The 18,800-nt window shown below is 47.8% G+C and overlaps 2 protein-coding genes and 1 long non-coding RNA gene across 3 annotated transcripts in view; all 3 read left to right on the top strand.

The window, feature by feature from the left end:
• Positions 1 to 1,289: 1,289 nt before the first annotated feature.
• LOC135537894 (uncharacterized) lies at positions 1,290 to 3,332 on the top strand. Its single transcript, XR_010455294.1, has 2 exons — positions 1,290 to 1,320; positions 2,462 to 3,332. It is a non-coding gene; the product is annotated as an uncharacterized LOC135537894 (long non-coding RNA).
• Positions 3,333 to 7,923: 4,591 nt separating this feature from the next.
• Positions 7,924 to 16,870, top strand: LOC135537891 (transitional endoplasmic reticulum ATPase-like). The gene is made up of 4 exons (XM_064963903.1): positions 7,924 to 8,278; positions 8,813 to 8,924; positions 11,993 to 12,165; positions 16,810 to 16,870. Exons 1-4 carry the CDS (start codon positions 8,256 to 8,258, stop codon positions 16,868 to 16,870), a joined length of 369 nt encoding a protein of 122 aa, XP_064819975.1. The 5' UTR covers positions 7,924 to 8,255.
• A 79-nt stretch (positions 16,871 to 16,949) lies between these two features.
• LOC135537893 (transitional endoplasmic reticulum ATPase-like) overlaps positions 16,950 to 18,800 on the top strand; it is a 44,858-nt gene continuing 43,007 nt past the window's right edge. Inside the window, exon 1 of the mRNA XM_064963905.1 lies at positions 16,950 to 16,990. The gene's annotated coding sequence lies outside the window, so the exon portion shown is untranslated. The remainder of the gene's footprint in view (positions 16,991 to 18,800) is intronic.

The raw sequence follows: 18,800 nt of genomic DNA, 5'->3' as shown, positions 1-18,800 counted from the left end.
AGTTGTTTCAAGTCGGCTGGATGTCCTTTGGGTGATACACGCGGGAAACTGTTGAGCCTGAAAAACCCAGCAGCGTTGCAGTTCTTGACACAACGGTGCTCCCATCACCTACTACCATACCCCCTACCATACCCACTACCGTACCCACTACCGTACCCACTAATATACCCACTACCATACCCGATACCCACTACCATACCCACTACCATACCCACTACCATACCCACTATCGTACCCACTATCGTACCCACTACCATACTACCATACCCCCTACCATACACACTACCATACCCCCTACCATACCCCCTACCATACCCACTACCATACCCCCTACCATACACACTACCATACCCACTACCGTACCCACTAATATACCCACTACCATACCCGATACCCACTACCATACCCCCTACCATACCCATGCCCATACCCACTACCATACCCCCTACCATACCCCCTACCATACCCACTACCATACCCACTACCATACCCACTACCATATCTACTACCATACCCACTACCATACCCACTACCGTACCCGATACCCACTACCATACCCCCTACCATACCCCCTACCATACCCACCACCGTACCCGATACCCACTACCATACCCCCTACCATACCCCCTACCATACCCCCTACCATACCCACTACCGTACCCGATACCCCCTACCATACCCACCACCATACCCACTACCGTACCCGATACCCACTACCATACCCCCTACCATACCCCCTACCATACCCACTACCGTACCCCATACCCACTACCATACACACTACTATACCCACTACCGTACACCATACCCACTACCATACCCACTACCATACCCACTACCATACCCACCACCATACCCCTACCATACCCACTACCGTACCCCATACCCACTACCATACCCCCTACCATACCCACTACCATACCCCCTACCATACCCCCTACCATACACACTACCATACCCCCTACCATACCCACTACCATACCCCATTCAAAGACACTTACATGTTTCTTGCCCATTCACCCTCTGAATGTCACACAGACACAATCCATGTCTCAATTGTCTCAAGGCTTAAAAAATCCTTCTTTAACCTGACTTCTCCCCTTCATCTGAAGTGGATTTAACAAGTGACATCAATAAGGGATCATATCTTTAACCTGTCTCCCCTTCATCGACACTGAAGTGGATTTAACAAGGGACATCAATAAGGGATCATAACTTTAACCTGTCTCCTCCCCTTCATCTACACTGAAGTGGATTTAACAAGGGACATCAATAAGGGATCATATCTTTCCCCTTCATCTACAGTCGTGGACAAAAAATGTGAGAATGAAACAAATATTAATTTTAACAAAGTTTGCTGCTTCAGTGTCTTTCGATATTTTTGTCAGATGTTACAATGGAAAACTGAAGTATAATTACAAGCATTTCATAAGTGTCAAAGGTTTTTATTGACAATTACATGAAGTTGATGCAAAGAGTCATTATTTGCAGTGTTGACCCTTCTTTTTCAAGACCTCTGCAATCTGCCCTGGCATGCTGTCAGTTATCTGCTGGGTCACATCCTGACTGATGGCAGCACATTCTTGCATAATCAATGCTTGGAGTTTGTCAGAATTTGTGGGGTTTTATTTGTCCACCCGCCTCTTGAGGATTGACCACAAATTCTCAATGGGATTAAGGTCTGGGGAGTTCTGGCCATGGACCCAAAATATCAATGTTTTGTTCCCCGAGCCACTTTAGCCTTATGGCAAGGTGCTCCATCATGCTGGAAAAGGCCTTGTTCGTCACCAAACTGTTCCTGGATGGTTGGGAGAAGTTGCTCCTGGAGGATTCTTTATTCATGGCTGTGTTCTTAGGCAAAATTATGAGTGAGCCCACTCCCTTGGCTGAGAAGCAACCCCACACATGAATGGTTTCAGGATGCTTTACTGTTGGCAGGACACAGGACTGATGGTAGCGTTCACCTTGTCTTCTCCAGGCACGCTTTTTTCCAGATGCCCCAAACAATCGGAAAGGGGATTCATCAGAGAAAATGACTTTACCCCAGTCCTCAGCAGTCCAATCCCTGTACCTTTTGCAGAATATCAGTCTGTCCCTGATGTTTTTCCTGGAGAGAAGTGGCTTCTTTGCTGCCCTTCTTGACACCAGGCCATCCTCCAAAAGTCTTCGCCTCACTGTACGTGCAGATGCACTCACACCTGCCTGCTGCCATTCCTGAGCAAGCTCTGTACTGGTGGTGCCCCGATCCCGCAGCTGAATCAACTTTAGGAGACGGTCCTGGCGCTTGCTGGACTTTCTTGGGCGCCCTGAAGCCTTCTTCACAACAATTGAACCGCTCTCCTTGAAGTTCTTGATGATCCGATAAATGGTTGATTTAGATGCAATCTTACTGGCAGCAATATCCTTGCCTGTGAAGCCCTTTTTGTGTAAAGCAATGATGACGGCACTTGTTTCCTTGCAGGTAACCATGTTTGACAGAGGAAGAACAATGATTCCAAACACCACCCTCATTTGGAAGCTTCCAGTCTGTTATGCGAACTCAATCAGCATGACAGAGTGATCTCCAGCCTTGTCCTCGACAACACTCACACCTGTGTTAACAAGAGAATCACTAACATGATGTCAGCTGGTCCTTTTGTGGCAGGGAAGAAATGCAGTGGAAATGTTTTTGGGGGATTCAGTTCATTTGCATGGCAAAGAGGGACTTTGCATTCAATTGCAATCAATACACTGATTGAAATGGACTTAACAAGAGACGTCAATAAGGGATCATAGCTTTCACCTGGTCAGTCCAGGGGCGGCAGGGAGCCTAGTGGTTAGAGCGTTGGACTAGTAACCAAAAGGTTGCAAGATTGAATCCCCGAGCTGACGAGGTCAAAATCTGTCGTTCTGCCCCTGAACAAGGCAGTTGACCCACTGTTCCTTGGCCGTCATTGAAAATAAGAATTTGTTCTTAACAGACTTGCCTAGTTAAATAAAGGAGAAATAAATGTCATTGAAAGAACAGGTGTTCATAATGTTTTGTACACTCAGTGTATATGTAAATAATATAAATGAAATGTAAACACACATTGAAATAAATGTAAAGCCCATTGAAGCGAATGTAATGCATTTCACCACAGGGTATTACACCTGTCAAATTAATCAATCACTCACCACCAGCATTTACTACAGGACTGAGTTCACCCCTCCGTGTTTCACAGCTGTGTTGTGATTGGATACGTTTTGCGGTTCTGGGCTCACATTGGATGATTTTGGCAGTTGTGGGCTTTCATCTCACACTGTGTCAATTGTTCCCATTGAGTTATTTGTTGTAAATTGACGTCAGCTGTTACTGTGTCAGACTGTCCTATTTGGTCTCTGTTCTGACTGTCCTATTTGGTCTCTGTTCTGTCTGTCACTGTGTCAGACTGTCCTAGCAGGTCTCTGTTCTGTCTGTCACTGTGTCAGACTGTCCTAGCAGGTCTCTGTTCTGTCTGTCACTGTGTCAGACTGTCCTAGCAGGTCTCTGTTCTGTCTGTCACTGTGTCAGACTGTCCTAGCAGGTCTCTGTTCTGTCTGTCACTGTGTCAGACTGTCCTAGCAGGTCTCTGTTCTGTCTGTCACTGTGTCAGACTGTCCTAGCAGGTCTCTGTTCTGACTGTCCTTGCAGGTCTCTGTTCTGACTGTCCTAGCAGGTCTCTGTTCTGACTGTCCTAGCAGGTCTCTGTTCTGACTGTCCTAGCAGGTCTCTGTTCTGACTGTCCTAGCAGGTCTCTGTTCTGACTGTCCTAGCAGGTCTCTGTTCTGACTGTCCTAGCAGGTCTCTGTTCTGACTGTCCTAGCAGGTCTCTGTTCTGACTGACTGTCTCTGTTCTGACTGTCCTAGGTCTCTGTTCTGACTGTCCTAGCAGGTCTCTGTTCTGACTGTCCTTGCAGGTCTCTGTTCTGACTGTCCTAGCAGGTCTCTGTTCTGACTGTCCTTGCAGGTCTCTGTTCTGACTGTCCTGTCTCTGTTCTGACTGTCCTAGCGGTCTCTGTTCTGACTGTCCTAGCGGGTCTCTGTTCTGACTGTCCTAGCAGGTCTCTGTTCTGACTGTCCTAGCAGGTCTCTGTTCTGACTGTCCTAGCAGGTCTCTGTTCTGACTGTCCTAGCAGGTCTCTGTTCTGACTGTCCTAGCAGGTCTCTGTTCTGACTGTCCTAGCAGGTCTCTGTTCTGACTGTCCTAGCAGGTCTCTGTTCTGACTGTCCTAGCAGGTCTCTGTTCTGACTGTCCTAGCAGGTCTCTGTTCTGACTGTCCTAGCGGGTCTCTGTTCTGACTGTCCTAGCAGGTCTCTGTTCTGACTGTCCTAGCAGGTCTCTGTTCTGACTGTCCTAGCGGGTCTCCACACCATGTCCTGCGACTGTCCTAGTCTCTGTTCTGTCTGTCCTTGCAAGTCAAATCCCTGTTCTGCTGTCCTTTATGTTTTGACTGTCCTATTGACTGTCCTTGCAGGTCTCTGTTCTGACTGTCCTAGCAGGTCTCTGTTCTGACTGTCCTTGCACGTCTCTGTTCTGACTGTCCTTGCAGGTCTCTGTTCTGACTGTCCTATTTGGTCTCTGTTCTGTCTGTCACTGTGTCAGACTGTCCTAGCAGGTCTCTGTTCTGTCTGTCACTGTGTCAGACTGTCTTAGCAGGTCTCTATTCAGACTGTCCTATTTGCTCTCTGTTCTGTTGGCCTTGCAGGTCTCTGTTCTGACTGTCCTAGCAGGTCTCTGTTCTGACTGTTCTAGCAGGTCTCTGTTCTGACTGTCCTAGCGGGTCTCTGTTCTGAAAACTGTCCTAGCAGGTTCTGTTCTGACTGTCCTAGCAGGTCTCTGTTCTGAGTGACTCTGTCCTGTTCTGACTGTCCTAGCAGGTCTCTGTTCTGACTGTCCTAGTGTGACTCTGGTCTCTGTTCTGACTGTCTGTGTGACTCTCCTAGCTCTGTTCTGACTCTGTAGGTCTCTGTTCTGACTGTCCTAGCAGGTCTCTGTTCTGACTGTCCTGTGATTGTCTGTACTGCTGTCTGTGACTGGTTGCTCGTTTTATGTTTTCTATTGTAAACAATGAGATGCTTTTGGAATAAAAGTCTAAAGGAAAACATTCCAGTTAGCAGTACAGCTGTAGCTGTGTGTGACTCTGTACTGCTGTGTGTGACTCTGTACTGCTGTGTGTGACTCTGTACTGCTGTGTGTGACTCTGTACTGCTGTGTGTGACTCTGTACTGCTGTGTGTGACTCTGTAGCGCTGTGTGTGACTCTGTACCGCTGTGTGTGACTCTGTACCGCTGTGTGTGACTCTACCGCTGTGTGTGACTCTGTAGCGCTGTGTGTGACTCTGTACTGCTGTGTGTGACTCTGTAGCGCTGTGTGTGACTCTGTAGCGCTGTGTGTGACTCTGTACCGCTGTGTGTGACTCTACCGCTGTGTGTGACTCTGTACCGCTGTGTGTGACTCTGTACCGCTGTGTGTGACTCTGTACCGCTGTGTGTGACTCTGTACCGCTGTGTGACTCTGTACCGCTGTGGGTGACTCTGTACCACTGTGTGACTCTGTACTGCTGTGTGTGACTCTGTACCGCTGTGTGTGACTCTGTACCGCTGTGTGTGACTCTGTAGCGCTGTGTGTGACTCTGTACCGCTGTGTGTGACTCTGTACCGCTGTGTGTGACTCTGTAGCGCTGTGTGTGACTCTGTAGCGCTGTGTGTGACTGTACCGCTGTGTGACTCTGTACCGCTGTGTGACTCTATACCGCTGTGTGTGACTCTATACCGCTGTGTGTGACTCTACCGCGCTGTGTGTGACTCTGTAGCGCTGTGTGTGACTCTACCGCTGTGTGTGACTCTACCGCTGTGTGTGACTCTGTACCGCTGTGTGTGACTCTACCGCTGTGTGTGACTCTGTACCGCTGTGTGTGACTCTGTAGCGCTGTGTGTGACTCTGTACCGCTGTGTGACTCTGTACCGCTGTGTGTGACTCTGTACCGCTGTGTGACTCTGTACTGCTGTGTGTGACTCTGTACCGCTGTGTGTGACTCTGTAGCGCTGTGTGTGACTCTGTAGCGCTGTGTGTGACTCTGTACCGCAGTGTGTGACTCTGTACCGCTGTGTGTGACTCTGTAGCGCTGTGTGTGACTCTGTAGCGCTGTGTGTGACTCTGTACCGCTGTGTGACTCTGTACCGCTGTGTGACTCTATACCGCTGTGTGTGACTCTACCGCTGTGTGTGACTCTAGCGCTGTGTGTGACTCTAGCGCTGTGTGTGACTCTGTAGCGCTGTGTGTGACTCTGTAGCGCTGTGTGTGACTCTACCGCTGTGTGTGACTCTGTACCGCTGTGTGTGACTCTACCGCTGTGTGTGACTCTGTAGCGCTGTGTGTGACTCTGTACTGCTGTGTGTGACTCTGTACCGCTGTGTGTGACTCTGTACCGCTGTGTGTGACTCTGTACCGCTGTGTGTGACTCTGTAGCGCTGTGTGTGACTCTGTACCGCAGTGTGTGACTCTGTACCGCTGTGTGACTCTGTAGCGCTGTGTGTGACTCTGTAGCGCTGTGTGTGACTCTGTACCGCTGTGTGACTCTGTACCGCTGTGTGACTCTATACCGCTGTGTGTGACTCTACCGCTGTGTGTGACTCTAGCGCTGTGTGTGACTCTAGCACTGTGTGTGACTCTGTAGCGCTGTGTGTGACACTAGCGCTGTGTGTGACTCTACCGCTGTGTGTGACTCTGTACCGCTGTGTGTGACTCTACCGCTGTGTGTGACTCTGTAGCGCTGTGTGTGACTCTGTACTGCTGTGTGTGACTCTGTACCGCTGTGTGTGACTCTGTACCGCTGTGTGACTCTGTACCGCTGTGTGTGACTCTGTAGCGCTGTGTGTGACTCTGTACCGCTGTGTGACTCTGTACCGCTGTGTGTGACTCTACCGCTGTGTGTGACTCTGTAGCGCTGTGTGACTCTACCGCTGTGTGTGACTCTGTAGCGCTGTGTGTGACTCTACCGCTGTGTGTGACTCTGTACCGCTGTGTGACTCTGTAGCGCTGTGTGTGACTCTGTAGCGCTGTGTGTGACTCTGTACTGTGTGTGACACTACAAACTGTGTGTGACTTACCAATATCACCGCTGTGTGTGACTCTGTACCGCTGTGTGTGACTCTGGTGTGTGTGACTCTGTAACCTGTCCATTGACTCTGTACCGCTATGTCAGAACTGCTGGTACTAAACTGTCTATTACCAATATCAGAACATGGTACTAACCTGTCCATTACCAATATCAGAACATGGTACTAAACTGTCCATTACCAATATCAGAACATGGTACTAACCTGTCCATTACCAATATCAGAACATGGTACTAAACTGTCTATTACCAATATCAGAACATGGTACTGTCCATTACCAATATCAGAACATGGTACTAACCTGTCCATTACCAATATCAGAACACGGTACTAAACTGTCTATTACCAATATCAGAACATGGTACTAACCTGTCCATTACCAATATCAGAACATGGTACTAAACTGTCTATTACCAATATCAGAACATGGTACTAACCTGTCTATTACCAATATCAGAACATGGTACTAACCTGTCTATTACCAATATCAGAACATGGTACTAACCTGGCCATTACCAATGTCAGAACATGGTACTAACCTGTCTTCTACCAATATCAGAACATGGTATGTGTGTGTGTGTGTGTGTGTGTGTGTGTGTGTGTGTGTGTGTGTGTGTGTGTGTGTGTGTGTGTGTGTGTGTGTGGTTAGGGAGTAACGGGGAGTGTCTGGCCGGGAGGAGAGGAGGGTGGGGGCATATGGCATGATATCTGTTCAGCACTGGGCCACTTTCCAGAGTATGTGAAGGGTGGGGTAGAGGTGGGACGGGGAGGGAGGGAGGAGAGACGCTCAACAAGGGGGGGGAGGCAGAGAGAGGGACTTTCCCTAGACAGACCTAACCCCCAGCCACAGAGAACACAGTCTGCAGAGAGAGAAGACCAAACTACTGAGCTCTCCCTCAGAGATATTCAGGAGAGACCAGAACTAAAGACTCAGGACTAGACCCAGACATCCAGGACCCAACACCTAGGACCCAGGGCTCTTTAACTAGGCCCAGGATTCTGACCCAAACCCAACACCCAGACCCAGGACTAGACCCAGACATCCAACCCCAGAACCAGGGAGAGACCAGGGTACTCTGACCCATAAAGGATCTAGGAGCGGGTTCTGTTACACAGGAACTCTCCATACCCAGCCATGCCTGCCCCTGGAGGAACAGAGTGAGTAATGCAACAGTGTTATAACTAGCTTAACTAAATCACCAGGTTAACAGAGTACTATAACAGTGTTATAAATAGCTTAACTAAATCACCAGGGTAACAGAGTACTACAACTGTGTTATAACTAGCTTAACTAAATCACCAGGGTAACATTCATTAGGTATCAAACGGACTGGCACGACCTGAACTTGACCAATAAGAAACACTCACATTTGTTTTTCATTTCAAAATGTTTTGCTAAGTTGTGCACTAATGACTGTGACCCACGTTTCCATTCTGCACTTGGTCTTATTATATCCATGAGAGGTCTGTCCTCTACTCTTTGTAAACAGAGCTGTAGACTGGGCTAAATTCAGATCATCGTCACATGGAGAAACAGGAGCTATGTGGGGCAAGTGTGTGTGTGTGTGTGTGTGTGTGTGTGTGTGTGTGTGTGTGTGTGTTCTGTGTGTGTGTGTGTGTGTGTGTGTGTGTGTGTGATTCTGTGGGTGTGTGATTCTCTGTGTGTGTGTGTAACTGTGTGTGTGTTGGTAGTCCTAAGGGGGAGGATTTCTCCACTGCTATCCTGAAGCAGAAACACAGACCCAATAGACTGGTGGTGGATGAAGCCCACAATGAAGACAACAGCATCGTCAGCCTCTCACAGGTGTGTTACCAGTCTCAGCTGTGTGTGTTACCAGTCTCAGGTGTGTGTGTTACCAGTCTCAGGTGTGTGTGTTACCAGTCTCAGGTGTGTGTATTACCACTCTCAGGTGTGTGTGTTACCACTCTCAGGTGTGTGTGTTACCACTCTCAGGTGTGTGTGTTGCCAGTCTCAGGTGTGTGTGTTGCCAGTCTCAGGTGTGTGTGTTGCCAGTCTCAGGTGTGTGTGTTGCCAGTCTCAGGTGTGTGTGTTGCCAGTCTCAGGTGTGTGTGTTGCCAGTCTCAGGTGTGTGTGTTGCCACTCTCAGGTGTGTGTGTTGCCACTCTCAGGTGTGTGTGTTGCCACTCTCAGGTGTGTGGATTACCACTCTCAGGTGTGTGGATTACCACTCTCAGGTGTGTGGATTACCACTCTCAGGTGTGTGTGTTACCAGTCTCAGGTGTGTGTGTTACCAGTCTCAGGTGTGTGTGTTGCCAGTCTCAAGTGTGTGTGTTACCAGTCTGTGTGTGTTGCCAGTCTCAGTGTGTGTGTTGCCAGTCTCAGGTGTGTGTGTTGCCAGTCTCAGGTGTGTGTGTTGCCAGTCTCAGGTGTGTGTGTTGCCAGTCTCAGGTGTGTGTGTTGCCAGTCTCAGGTGTGTGTGTTGCCAGTCTCAGGTGTGTGTGTTGCCAGTCTCAGGTGTGTGTGTTGTGCCACTCTCAGGTGTGTGTGTTACCACTCTCAGGTGTGTGTGTTACCAGTCTCAGGTGTGTGTGTTGCCAGTCTCAGGTGTGTGTGTTGCCAGTCTCAGGTGTGTGTGTTGCCAGTCTCAGGTGTGTGTGTTGCCAGTCTCAGGTGTGTGTTACCAGTCTCAGGTGTGTGTTACCATTATCAGGTGTGTGTTACCATTATCAGGTGTGTGATACCACTATCAGGTGTGTGTATTACCACTATCAGGTGTGTGTATTACCAGTCTCAGGTGTGTCTGTGTGTTACCATAATTTAAAATGTATGACATATTTTTGGAGGGGTCACTGGACTACACACAATACCCCATCCTGTCAAAGTGGAATCGTTTTTCTAAATGTTTACTAATTCATTCAAAATGAAAGATGAAATATCTTGAGTTAATAAGAGAACAACCACTTTGTTATGGCAAGCCTATTTTTGAATGACTACCTCACCCCACACATGCTATTATCTGTAAGGTCCCACAGTCGAGCAGTAAATTTCAAACACAGATTCAACCACAAAGACCAGGAAGGTTTTCCAGTGCCTTGCAAAGAAGAGCACATATTGGTAGATGGGTAAAGCATTTCAAAAAGCCAACATTGAAAGTCCCTTTCAACATGGTGAAGTTATCAATAACACTTTGGATGGTGTATCAATACACCCAGTCACTACAAAGATACAGGCGTCCTTCCTAACTTAGTTGCCGGAGAGGAAGGAAACCGCTCAGGGTTTTTCACCAATGGTGACTTTAAAACAGTTACAGAGTTTAATGGCTGTGATAGGAGAAAACTGAGGACGGATCAACAAAATTTTAGTTAGTCTGTACAGAATAAAAAGATTCCAAAACATGCATTCTGTTTGCAACAAAGCACTGAAGTAATACTGCAAAATATGTGGCAAAGCAATTCACTTTTTGTCCTGAATACAAAGTGTTCTGCTACACAACACATCACTGAGTACCACTCTCCATATTTTCAAGCATAGTGGGGACTGCATCATGTTATGGGTATGCTTGTAATCATTAAAGACTGGGGAATTTTTCAGGATAAAAAATCAACGGAATGGAGCAAAGCACAGGCAACATCCCAGAGGAAAACCGGGTTCATCCTGCTTTCCACCAGACACTGGGATATTACTTCACCTTTCAGCAGGACAATAACCTAAAACACAAGACCAAATCTACACTGGAGTTGCTCACCAAGAGTGGCAGAGTTGCAATTTTGATTTAAATCGCATTGAAAATATATGGCAAGACGTGAAAATGCTTGTATAGCAATGAACAACAACCAATTTGACAGAGCTTGAAAAATTTTGAAAAGAATAATGTGTAAATGTTGCACAATCCAGGTGTGCGAAGCTCATAGAGATTTACCCAGAAAGACTCACAGCTGTAATCGCTGCCAAAGGTGCTTCTACAAAGTATTGACTCAGGGGTGTGAATACTTCAGAAAATTAGATATTTCTATATTTCATTTTCATTAATTTTGCAAACACCACACTTTTTGTTGTCATAATGGGGTAATGTGTGTAGATGGGTGAGAAAAAATGCTATTTAATCCACTTTGAATTCAGGCTGCAACACAACAAAGTGTGGAATAAGTCAAGGCACTGTGTCTCCAGTCTCCAGCGTGTGTATTACTTCCTGTGTCTCCAGTCTCCAGCGTGTGTATTACTTCCTGTGTCTCCAGTCTCCAGCGTGTGTATTACTTCCTGTGTCTCCAGTCTGCAGCGTGTGTATTACTTCCTGTGTCTCCAGCGTGTGTATTACTTCCTGTGTCTCCAGTCTCCAGCGTGTGTATTACTTCCTGTGTCTCCAGTCTCCAGCGTGTGTATTACTTCCTGTGTCTCTAGCGTGTGTATTACTTCCTGTGTCTCCAGTCTCCAGCGTGTGTATTACTTCCTGTGTCTCCAGTCTCCAGAGTGTGTATTACTTCCTGTGTCTCCAGTCTCCAGCGTGTATTACTTCCTGTGTCTCCAGCGTGTGTATTACTTCCTGTGTCTCCAGTCTCCAGCGTGTATTACTTCCTGTGTCTCCAGTCTCCAGCGTGTATTACTTCCTGTGTCTCCAGTCTCCAGAGTGTGTATTACTTCCTGTGTCTTCAGTCTCCAGCGTGTGTATTACTTCCTGTGTCTCCAGTCTCCAGAGTGTGTATTACTTCCTGTGTCTCCAGTCTCCAGAGTGTGTATTACTTCCTGTGTCTCCAGCGTGTGTATTACTTCCTGTGTCTCCAGTCTCCAGCGTGTGTATTACTTCCTGTGTCTCCAGTCTCCAGCGTGTGTATTACTTCCTGTGTCTCCTCCAGCGTGTGCATTACTTCCTGTGTCTCCAGTCTCCAGCGTGTATTACTTCCTGTGTCTCCCAGGCGAAGACAGAGGAGCTGCAGTTGTTCCGTGGCGACACGGTGGTCCTGCGGGGGAGGAAGCGGCGTGAGACGGTGTGTATCGTGTTGACAGACGACACCTGTCCAGACGAACGCGTCCGCATGAACCGCGTCACACGCAACAACCTGAGGGTACGCCTCGGTGATGTCATCAGGTAGGCTACTGTACTGATCACCTGTGTGATGTCATCAGGTAGACTACTGTACTGATCACCTGTGTGATGTCATCGGGTAGGCTACTGTACTGATCACCTGTGTGATGTCATCAGGTAGGCTACTGTACTGATCACCTGTGTGATGTCATCGGGTAGGCTACTGTACTGATCACCTGTGTGATGTCATCGGGTAGACTACTGTACTGATCACCTGTGTGATGTCATCGGGTAGGCTACTGTACTGATCACCTGTGTGATGTCATCAGGTAGACTACTGTACTGATCACCTGTGTGATGTCATCGGGTAGGCTACTGTACTGATCACCTGTGTGATGTCATCGGGTAGGATTCTGTACTGATCACCTGTGTGATGTCATCGGGTAGGCTACTGTACTGATCACCTGTGTGATGTCATCAGGTAGACTACTGTACTGATCACCTGTGTGATGTCATCGGGTAGACTACTGTACTGATCACCTGTGTGATGTCATCGGGTAGGCTACTGTACTGATCACCTGTGTGATGTCATCGGGTAGGCTACTGTACTGATCACCTGTGTGATGTCATCACCTGGTAGGTCATCTACTGTACTGATCACCTGTGTGATGTCATCGGGTAGACTACTGTACTGATCACCTGTGTGATGTCATCAGGTAGGCTACTGTACTGATCACCTGTGTGATGTCATCGGTAGACTACTGTACTGATCACCTGTGTGATGTCATCGGGTAGACTACTGTACTGATCACCTGTGTGATGTCATCGGGTAGACTACTGTACTGATCACCTGTGTGATGTCATCGGGTAGACTACTGTACTGATCACCTGTGTGATGTCATCGGGTAGACTACTGTACTGATCACCTGTGTGATGTCATCGGGTAGGCTACTGTACTGATCACCTGTGTGATGTCATCACCTGTGTGGTAGGGTAGACTACTGTACTGATCACCTGTGTGATGTCATCGGGTAGACTACTGTACTGATCACCTGTGTGATGTCATCGGGTAGACTACTGTACTGATCACCTGTGTGATGTCATCACCTGGGTAGGGTACTACTGTACTGATCACCTGTGTGATGTCATCGGGTAGACTACTGTACTGATCACCTGTGTGATGTCATCGGGTAGACTACTGTACTGATCACCTGTGTGATGTCATCGGGTAGGCTACTGTACTGATCACCTGTGTGATGTCATCGGGTAGGCTACTGTACTGATCACCTGTGTGATGTCATCGGGTAGGCTACTGTACTGATCACCTGTGTGATGTCATCGGGTAGGCTACTGTACTGATCACCTGTGTGATGTCATCGGGTAGGCTACTGTACTGATCACCTGTGTGATGTCATCGGGTAGGCTACTGTACTGATCACCTGTGTGATGTCATCGGGTAGACTACTGTACTGATCACCTGTGTGATGTCATCGGGTAGGACTACTGTACTGATCACCTGTGTGATGTCATCGGGTAGACTACTGTACTGATCACCTGTGTGATGTCATCGGGTAGACTACTGTACTGATCACCTGTGTGATGTCATCGGGTAGATGTACTGATCACCTGTGTGATGTCATCGGGTAGACTACTGTACTGATCACCTGTGTGATGTCATCGGGTAGACTACTGTACTGATCACCTGTGTGATGTCATCGGGTAGGCTACTGTACTGATCACCTGTGTGATGTCATCGGGTAGGCTACTGTACTGATCACCTGTGTGATGTCATCGGGTAGGCTACTGTACTGATCACCTGTGTGATGTCATCGGGTAGGCTACTGTACTGATCACCTGTGTGATGTCATCGGGTAGGCTACTGTACTGATCACCTGTGTGATGTCATCGGGTAGACTACTGTACTGATCACCTGTGTGATGTCATCGGGTAGGCTACTGTACTGATCACCTGTGTGATGTCATCGGGTAGGCTACTGTACTGATCACCTGTGTGATGTCATCGGGTAGGCTACTGTACTGATCACCTGTGTGATGTCATCGGGTAGGCTACTGTACTGATCACCTGTGTGATGTCATCGGGTAGGCTACTGTACTGATCACCTGTGTGATGTCATCGGGTAGGCTACTGTACTGATCACCTGTGTGATGTCATCGGGTAGATCACCTGTGTGATGTCTACTGTACTGATCACCTGTGTGATGTCATCGGGTAGACTACTGTACTGATCACCTGTGTGATGTCATCGGGTAGACTACTGTACTGATCACCTGTGTGATGTCATCGGGTAGGCTACTGTACTGATCACCTGTGTGATGTCATCGGGTAGGCTACTGTACTGATCACCTGTGTGATGTCATCGGGTAGGCTACTGTACTGATCACCTGTGTGATGTCATCGGGTAGGCTACTGTACTGATCACCTGTGTGATGTCATCGGGTAGGCTACTGTACTGATCACCTGTGTGATGTCATCGGGTAGGCTACTGTACTGATCACCTGTGTGATGTCATCGGGTAGGCTACTGTACTGATCACCTGTGTGATGTCATCGGGTAGGCTACTGTACTGATCACCTGTGTGATGTCATCGAGACACTGTACTGATCACCTGTGTGATGTCATCGGGTAGACTACTGTACTGATCACCTGTGTGATGTCATCGGGTAGACTACTGTACTGATCACCTGTGTGATGTCATCGGGCAGTTAAGAGCCATTGGCTACTGTACTGATCACCTGTGTGATGTCAAAAAAATCACATTGGGTGCTACTGTACTGATCACCTGTGTGATGTCATCTGGATAAGAGGCATTTGTAAATGACTGATCACCTGTGTGATGTCATTTCAGTCAGGCTACTGTACTGATCACCTGTGTGATGTCATCGGGTGTGGCTACTGTACTGATCACCTGTGTGATGTCATCGGGTCTGGCTACTGTACTGATCACCTGTGTGATGTCATCATGGATAAGGCTACTGTACTGATCACCTGTGTGATGTCATCGGGTAGTACACAGAGGTACTCATGACTGTTGTTCAAATAGGTAGACTACTGTACTGATCACCTGTGTGATGTCATCGGGTGGACTACTGTACTGATCACCTGTGTGATGTCATCGGGTAGGCTACTGTACTGATCACCTGTGTGATGTCATCGGGTAGGCTACTGTACTGATCACCTGTGTGATGTCAAATAGGTCCGGGTAGACTACTGTACTGATCACCTGTGTGATGTCATCGGGCCTGTACACAGAGGTAGACTACTGTACAAATGATCACCTGTGTGATGTCATCGGGTAGACTACTGTACTGATCACCTGTGTGATGTCATCGGGTAGACTACTCATACTGTTGATCACCTGTGTGATGTCATCAAATAGGGAGGTACTCATGGTTGTAAATGGTAGACTGATCACCTGTGTGATGTCATCGGGTAGGCTACTGTACACAGATCACCTGACTGTGATGTCATCGGGTAGGCTACTGTACTGATCACCTGTGTGATGTCAAATAGGGTAGACCCTACTGGCCCTACACAGGTCACCTGACTGTTGTCAAATAGGTAGGCTACTGGCCTACTGGTCACCTGTGTGATGTCAAATAGGGTAGACTACTGTACTGATCACCTGTGTGATGTCAAATCGGTAGACTACTGTACTGATCACCTGTGTGATGTCATCGGGTAGACTACCCTACTGGCCCTCACCTGTGTGATGTCACTGTTGTCACCTGTGTGATGTCATCGGGCACACAGAGGTACTCATGACTACTGTACTGATCACCTGTGTGATGTCAAATAGGTAGACTACTGTACTGATCACCTGTGTGATGTCATCGGGTAGACTACTGTACTGATCACCTGTGTGATGTCATCCGGTAGACTACTGTACTGATCACCTGTGTGATGTCATCGGGTAGACTACTGATTAGAGATATACAGTTTCCCAGGTTTCCCAGACATCCTGGTCGGAGGATTCCAGGACGGTTCTAACCAGGATTTCTGGGAAATGTGGGAAATGCCTGTGTGCTGACTCTATATGGATGCAGGTAGGAAGCCTAGCAGTTAAGAGCCATTGGCTTTTAACCAACAGGTCGCTGGTCCGAATCCCCAAGACGACTAGTTGAAAAATCTGTCTTAAAAAAATCACATTGAATGCTGATGTGCCTTTGAGCAAGGCACTTAAACCCGATTCCTCCTGTTAGTCACTCTGGATAAGAGCATCTGCTGAATGCTAACCCTGATTCCTCCTGTTTGTCACTCTGGATAAGAGCATCTGCTGAATGCTAACCCTGATTCCTCCTGTTAGTCACTCTGGATAAGAGCATCTGCTGAATGCTAACCCTGATTCCTCCTGTTAGTCACTCTGGCCCTAAGAGCATCTGACTGTTGTTCAAATGCTAACCCCCTGATTCCTCTGTTAGTCACTCTGGATAAGAGCATGACTGCAAATGAATGCTAACCTCATGATGTGTGTGTGACCGACCCTACTGGCCCTGTACACAGAGGTACTCATGACTGTTGTGTGTACTGTTACACAGTGTGTGTGTGTGTGTGTTGTGTGTGTGTGTGTGTCAAATGTGTCTGTGTACTCATGACTGTGTGTGTACTGTTACACAGTGTGTTGTTCAAATAGTGTCTGTGTGTACTCATGACTGTGTGTGTCTGTGTCTCTGTGTGTGTGTGTGTCTAGTGTCCATGCATGCCCAGATGTGAAGTACGGTGTGCGTATCCATGTCCTGCCGATAGACTGACAAATAGGTAGACCATCGGCCCTTACACAGAGGTTAACTGGTTCAAATAGGTAAACCCTGTTACACAGAGGTACTTCCTGAAACCCTATTTCTTGGAAGCCTATCGGCCCTTACACAGAGGTACTCATGACTGTTGTTCAAATAGGTAGACCAACCCTACTGGCCCTTACACAGAGGTACTCATGACTGTTGTTCAAATAGGTAGACCGACCCTACTGGCCCTTACACAGAGGTACTCATGACTGTTGTTCAAATAGGTAGACCGACCCTACTGGCCCTTACACAGAGGTACTCATGACTGTTGTACAAATAGGTAGACCGACCCTACTGGCCCTTACACAGAGGTACTCATGACTGTTGTACAAATAGGTAGACCAACCCTACTGGCCCTTACACAGAGGTACTCATGACTGTTGTACAAATAGGTAGACCAACCCTACTGGCCTGTACACAAAGGTACTCATGACTGTTGTTCAAATAGGTAGACCGACCCTACTGGCCCTTACACAGAGGTACTCATGACTGTTGTACAAATAGGTAGACCGACCCTACTGGCCCTTACACAGAGGTACTCATGACTGTTGTACAAATAGGTAGACCGACCCTACTGGCCCTTACACAGAGGTACTCATGACTGTTGTTCAAATAGGTAGACCAACCCTACTGGCCCTTACACAGAGGTACTCATGACTGTTGTTCAAATAGGTAGACCGACCCTACTGGCCCTTACACAGAGGTACTCATGACTGTTGTTCAAATAGGTAGACCGACCCTACTGGCCCTTACACAGAGGTACTCATGACTGTTGTTCAAATAGGTAGACCGACCCTACTGGCCTGTACACAGAGGTACTCATGACTGTTGTTCAAATAGGTAGACCGACCCTACTGGCCCTTACACAGAGGTACTCATGACTGTTGTTCAAATAGGTAGACCGACCCTACTGGCCTTACACAGAGGTACTCATGACTGTTGTTCAAATAGGTAGACCAACCCTACTGGCCCTTACACAGAGGTACTCATGACTGTTGTACAAATAGGTAGACCAACCCTACTGGCCTTACACAGAGGTACTCATGACTGTTGTTCAAATAGGTAGACCAACCCTACTGGCCTTACACAGAGGTACTCATGACTGTTGTTCAAATAGGTAGACCAACCCTACTGGCCCTTACACAGAGGTACTCATGACTGTTGTTCAAATAGGTAGACCGACCCTACTGGCCCTTACACAGAGGTACTCATGACTGTTGTACAAATAGGTAGACCGACCCTACTGGCCCTTACACAGAGGTACTCATGACTGTTGTTCAAATAGGTAGACCGACCCTACTGGCCTTACACAGAGGTACTCATGACTGTTGTTCAAATAGGTAGACCGACCCTACTGGCCCTTACACAAAGGTACTCATGACTGTTGTACAAATAGGTAGACCGACCCTACTGGCCCTTACACAAAGGTACTCATGACTGTTGTACAAATAGGTAGACCGACCCTACTGGCCCTTACACAAAGGTACTCATGACTGTTGTTCAAATAGGTAGACCGACCCTACTGGCCCTTACACAGAGGTACTCATGACTGTTGTACAAATAGGTAGACCGACCCTACTGGCCCTTACACAGAGGTACTCATGACTGTTGTTCAAATAGGTAGACCGACCCTACTGGCCCTTACACAGAGGTACTCATGACTGTTGTACAAATAGGTAGACCGACACTGGCCCTTACACAAAGGTACTCATGACTGTTGTACAAATAGGTAGACCGACCCTACTGGCCTTACACAGAGGTACTCATGACTGTTGTACAAATAGGTAGACCGACCCTACTGGCCTTACACAGAGGTACTCATGACTGTTGTTCAAATAGGTAGACCAACCCTACTGGCCCTTACACAGAGGTACTCATGACTGTTGTTCAAATAGGT

The sequence above is a fragment of the Oncorhynchus masou genome, unplaced genomic scaffold (assembly GCF_036934945.1).
Source record: "Oncorhynchus masou masou isolate Uvic2021 unplaced genomic scaffold, UVic_Omas_1.1 unplaced_scaffold_869, whole genome shotgun sequence".
NCBI classification, from domain to species: Eukaryota; Metazoa; Chordata; class Actinopteri; order Salmoniformes; family Salmonidae; genus Oncorhynchus; species Oncorhynchus masou.
This window is presented reverse-complemented; position numbering and strand designations above follow the sequence as displayed.

Coding starts and splice junctions, on each gene's coding strand:
- LOC135537891 (XM_064963903.1), top strand. CDS start 8,256: ATGCCTGCCCCTGGAGGAACAGA. Junction 8,279..8,812: donor CCTGCCCCTGGAGGAACAGA/GTGAGTAATGCA, acceptor GTGTGTTGGTAG/TCCTAAGGGGGAGGATTTCT. Junction 12,166..16,809: donor CGCCTCGGTGATGTCATCAG/GTAGGCTACTGT, acceptor GTGTGTGTCTAG/TGTCCATGCATGCCCAGATG.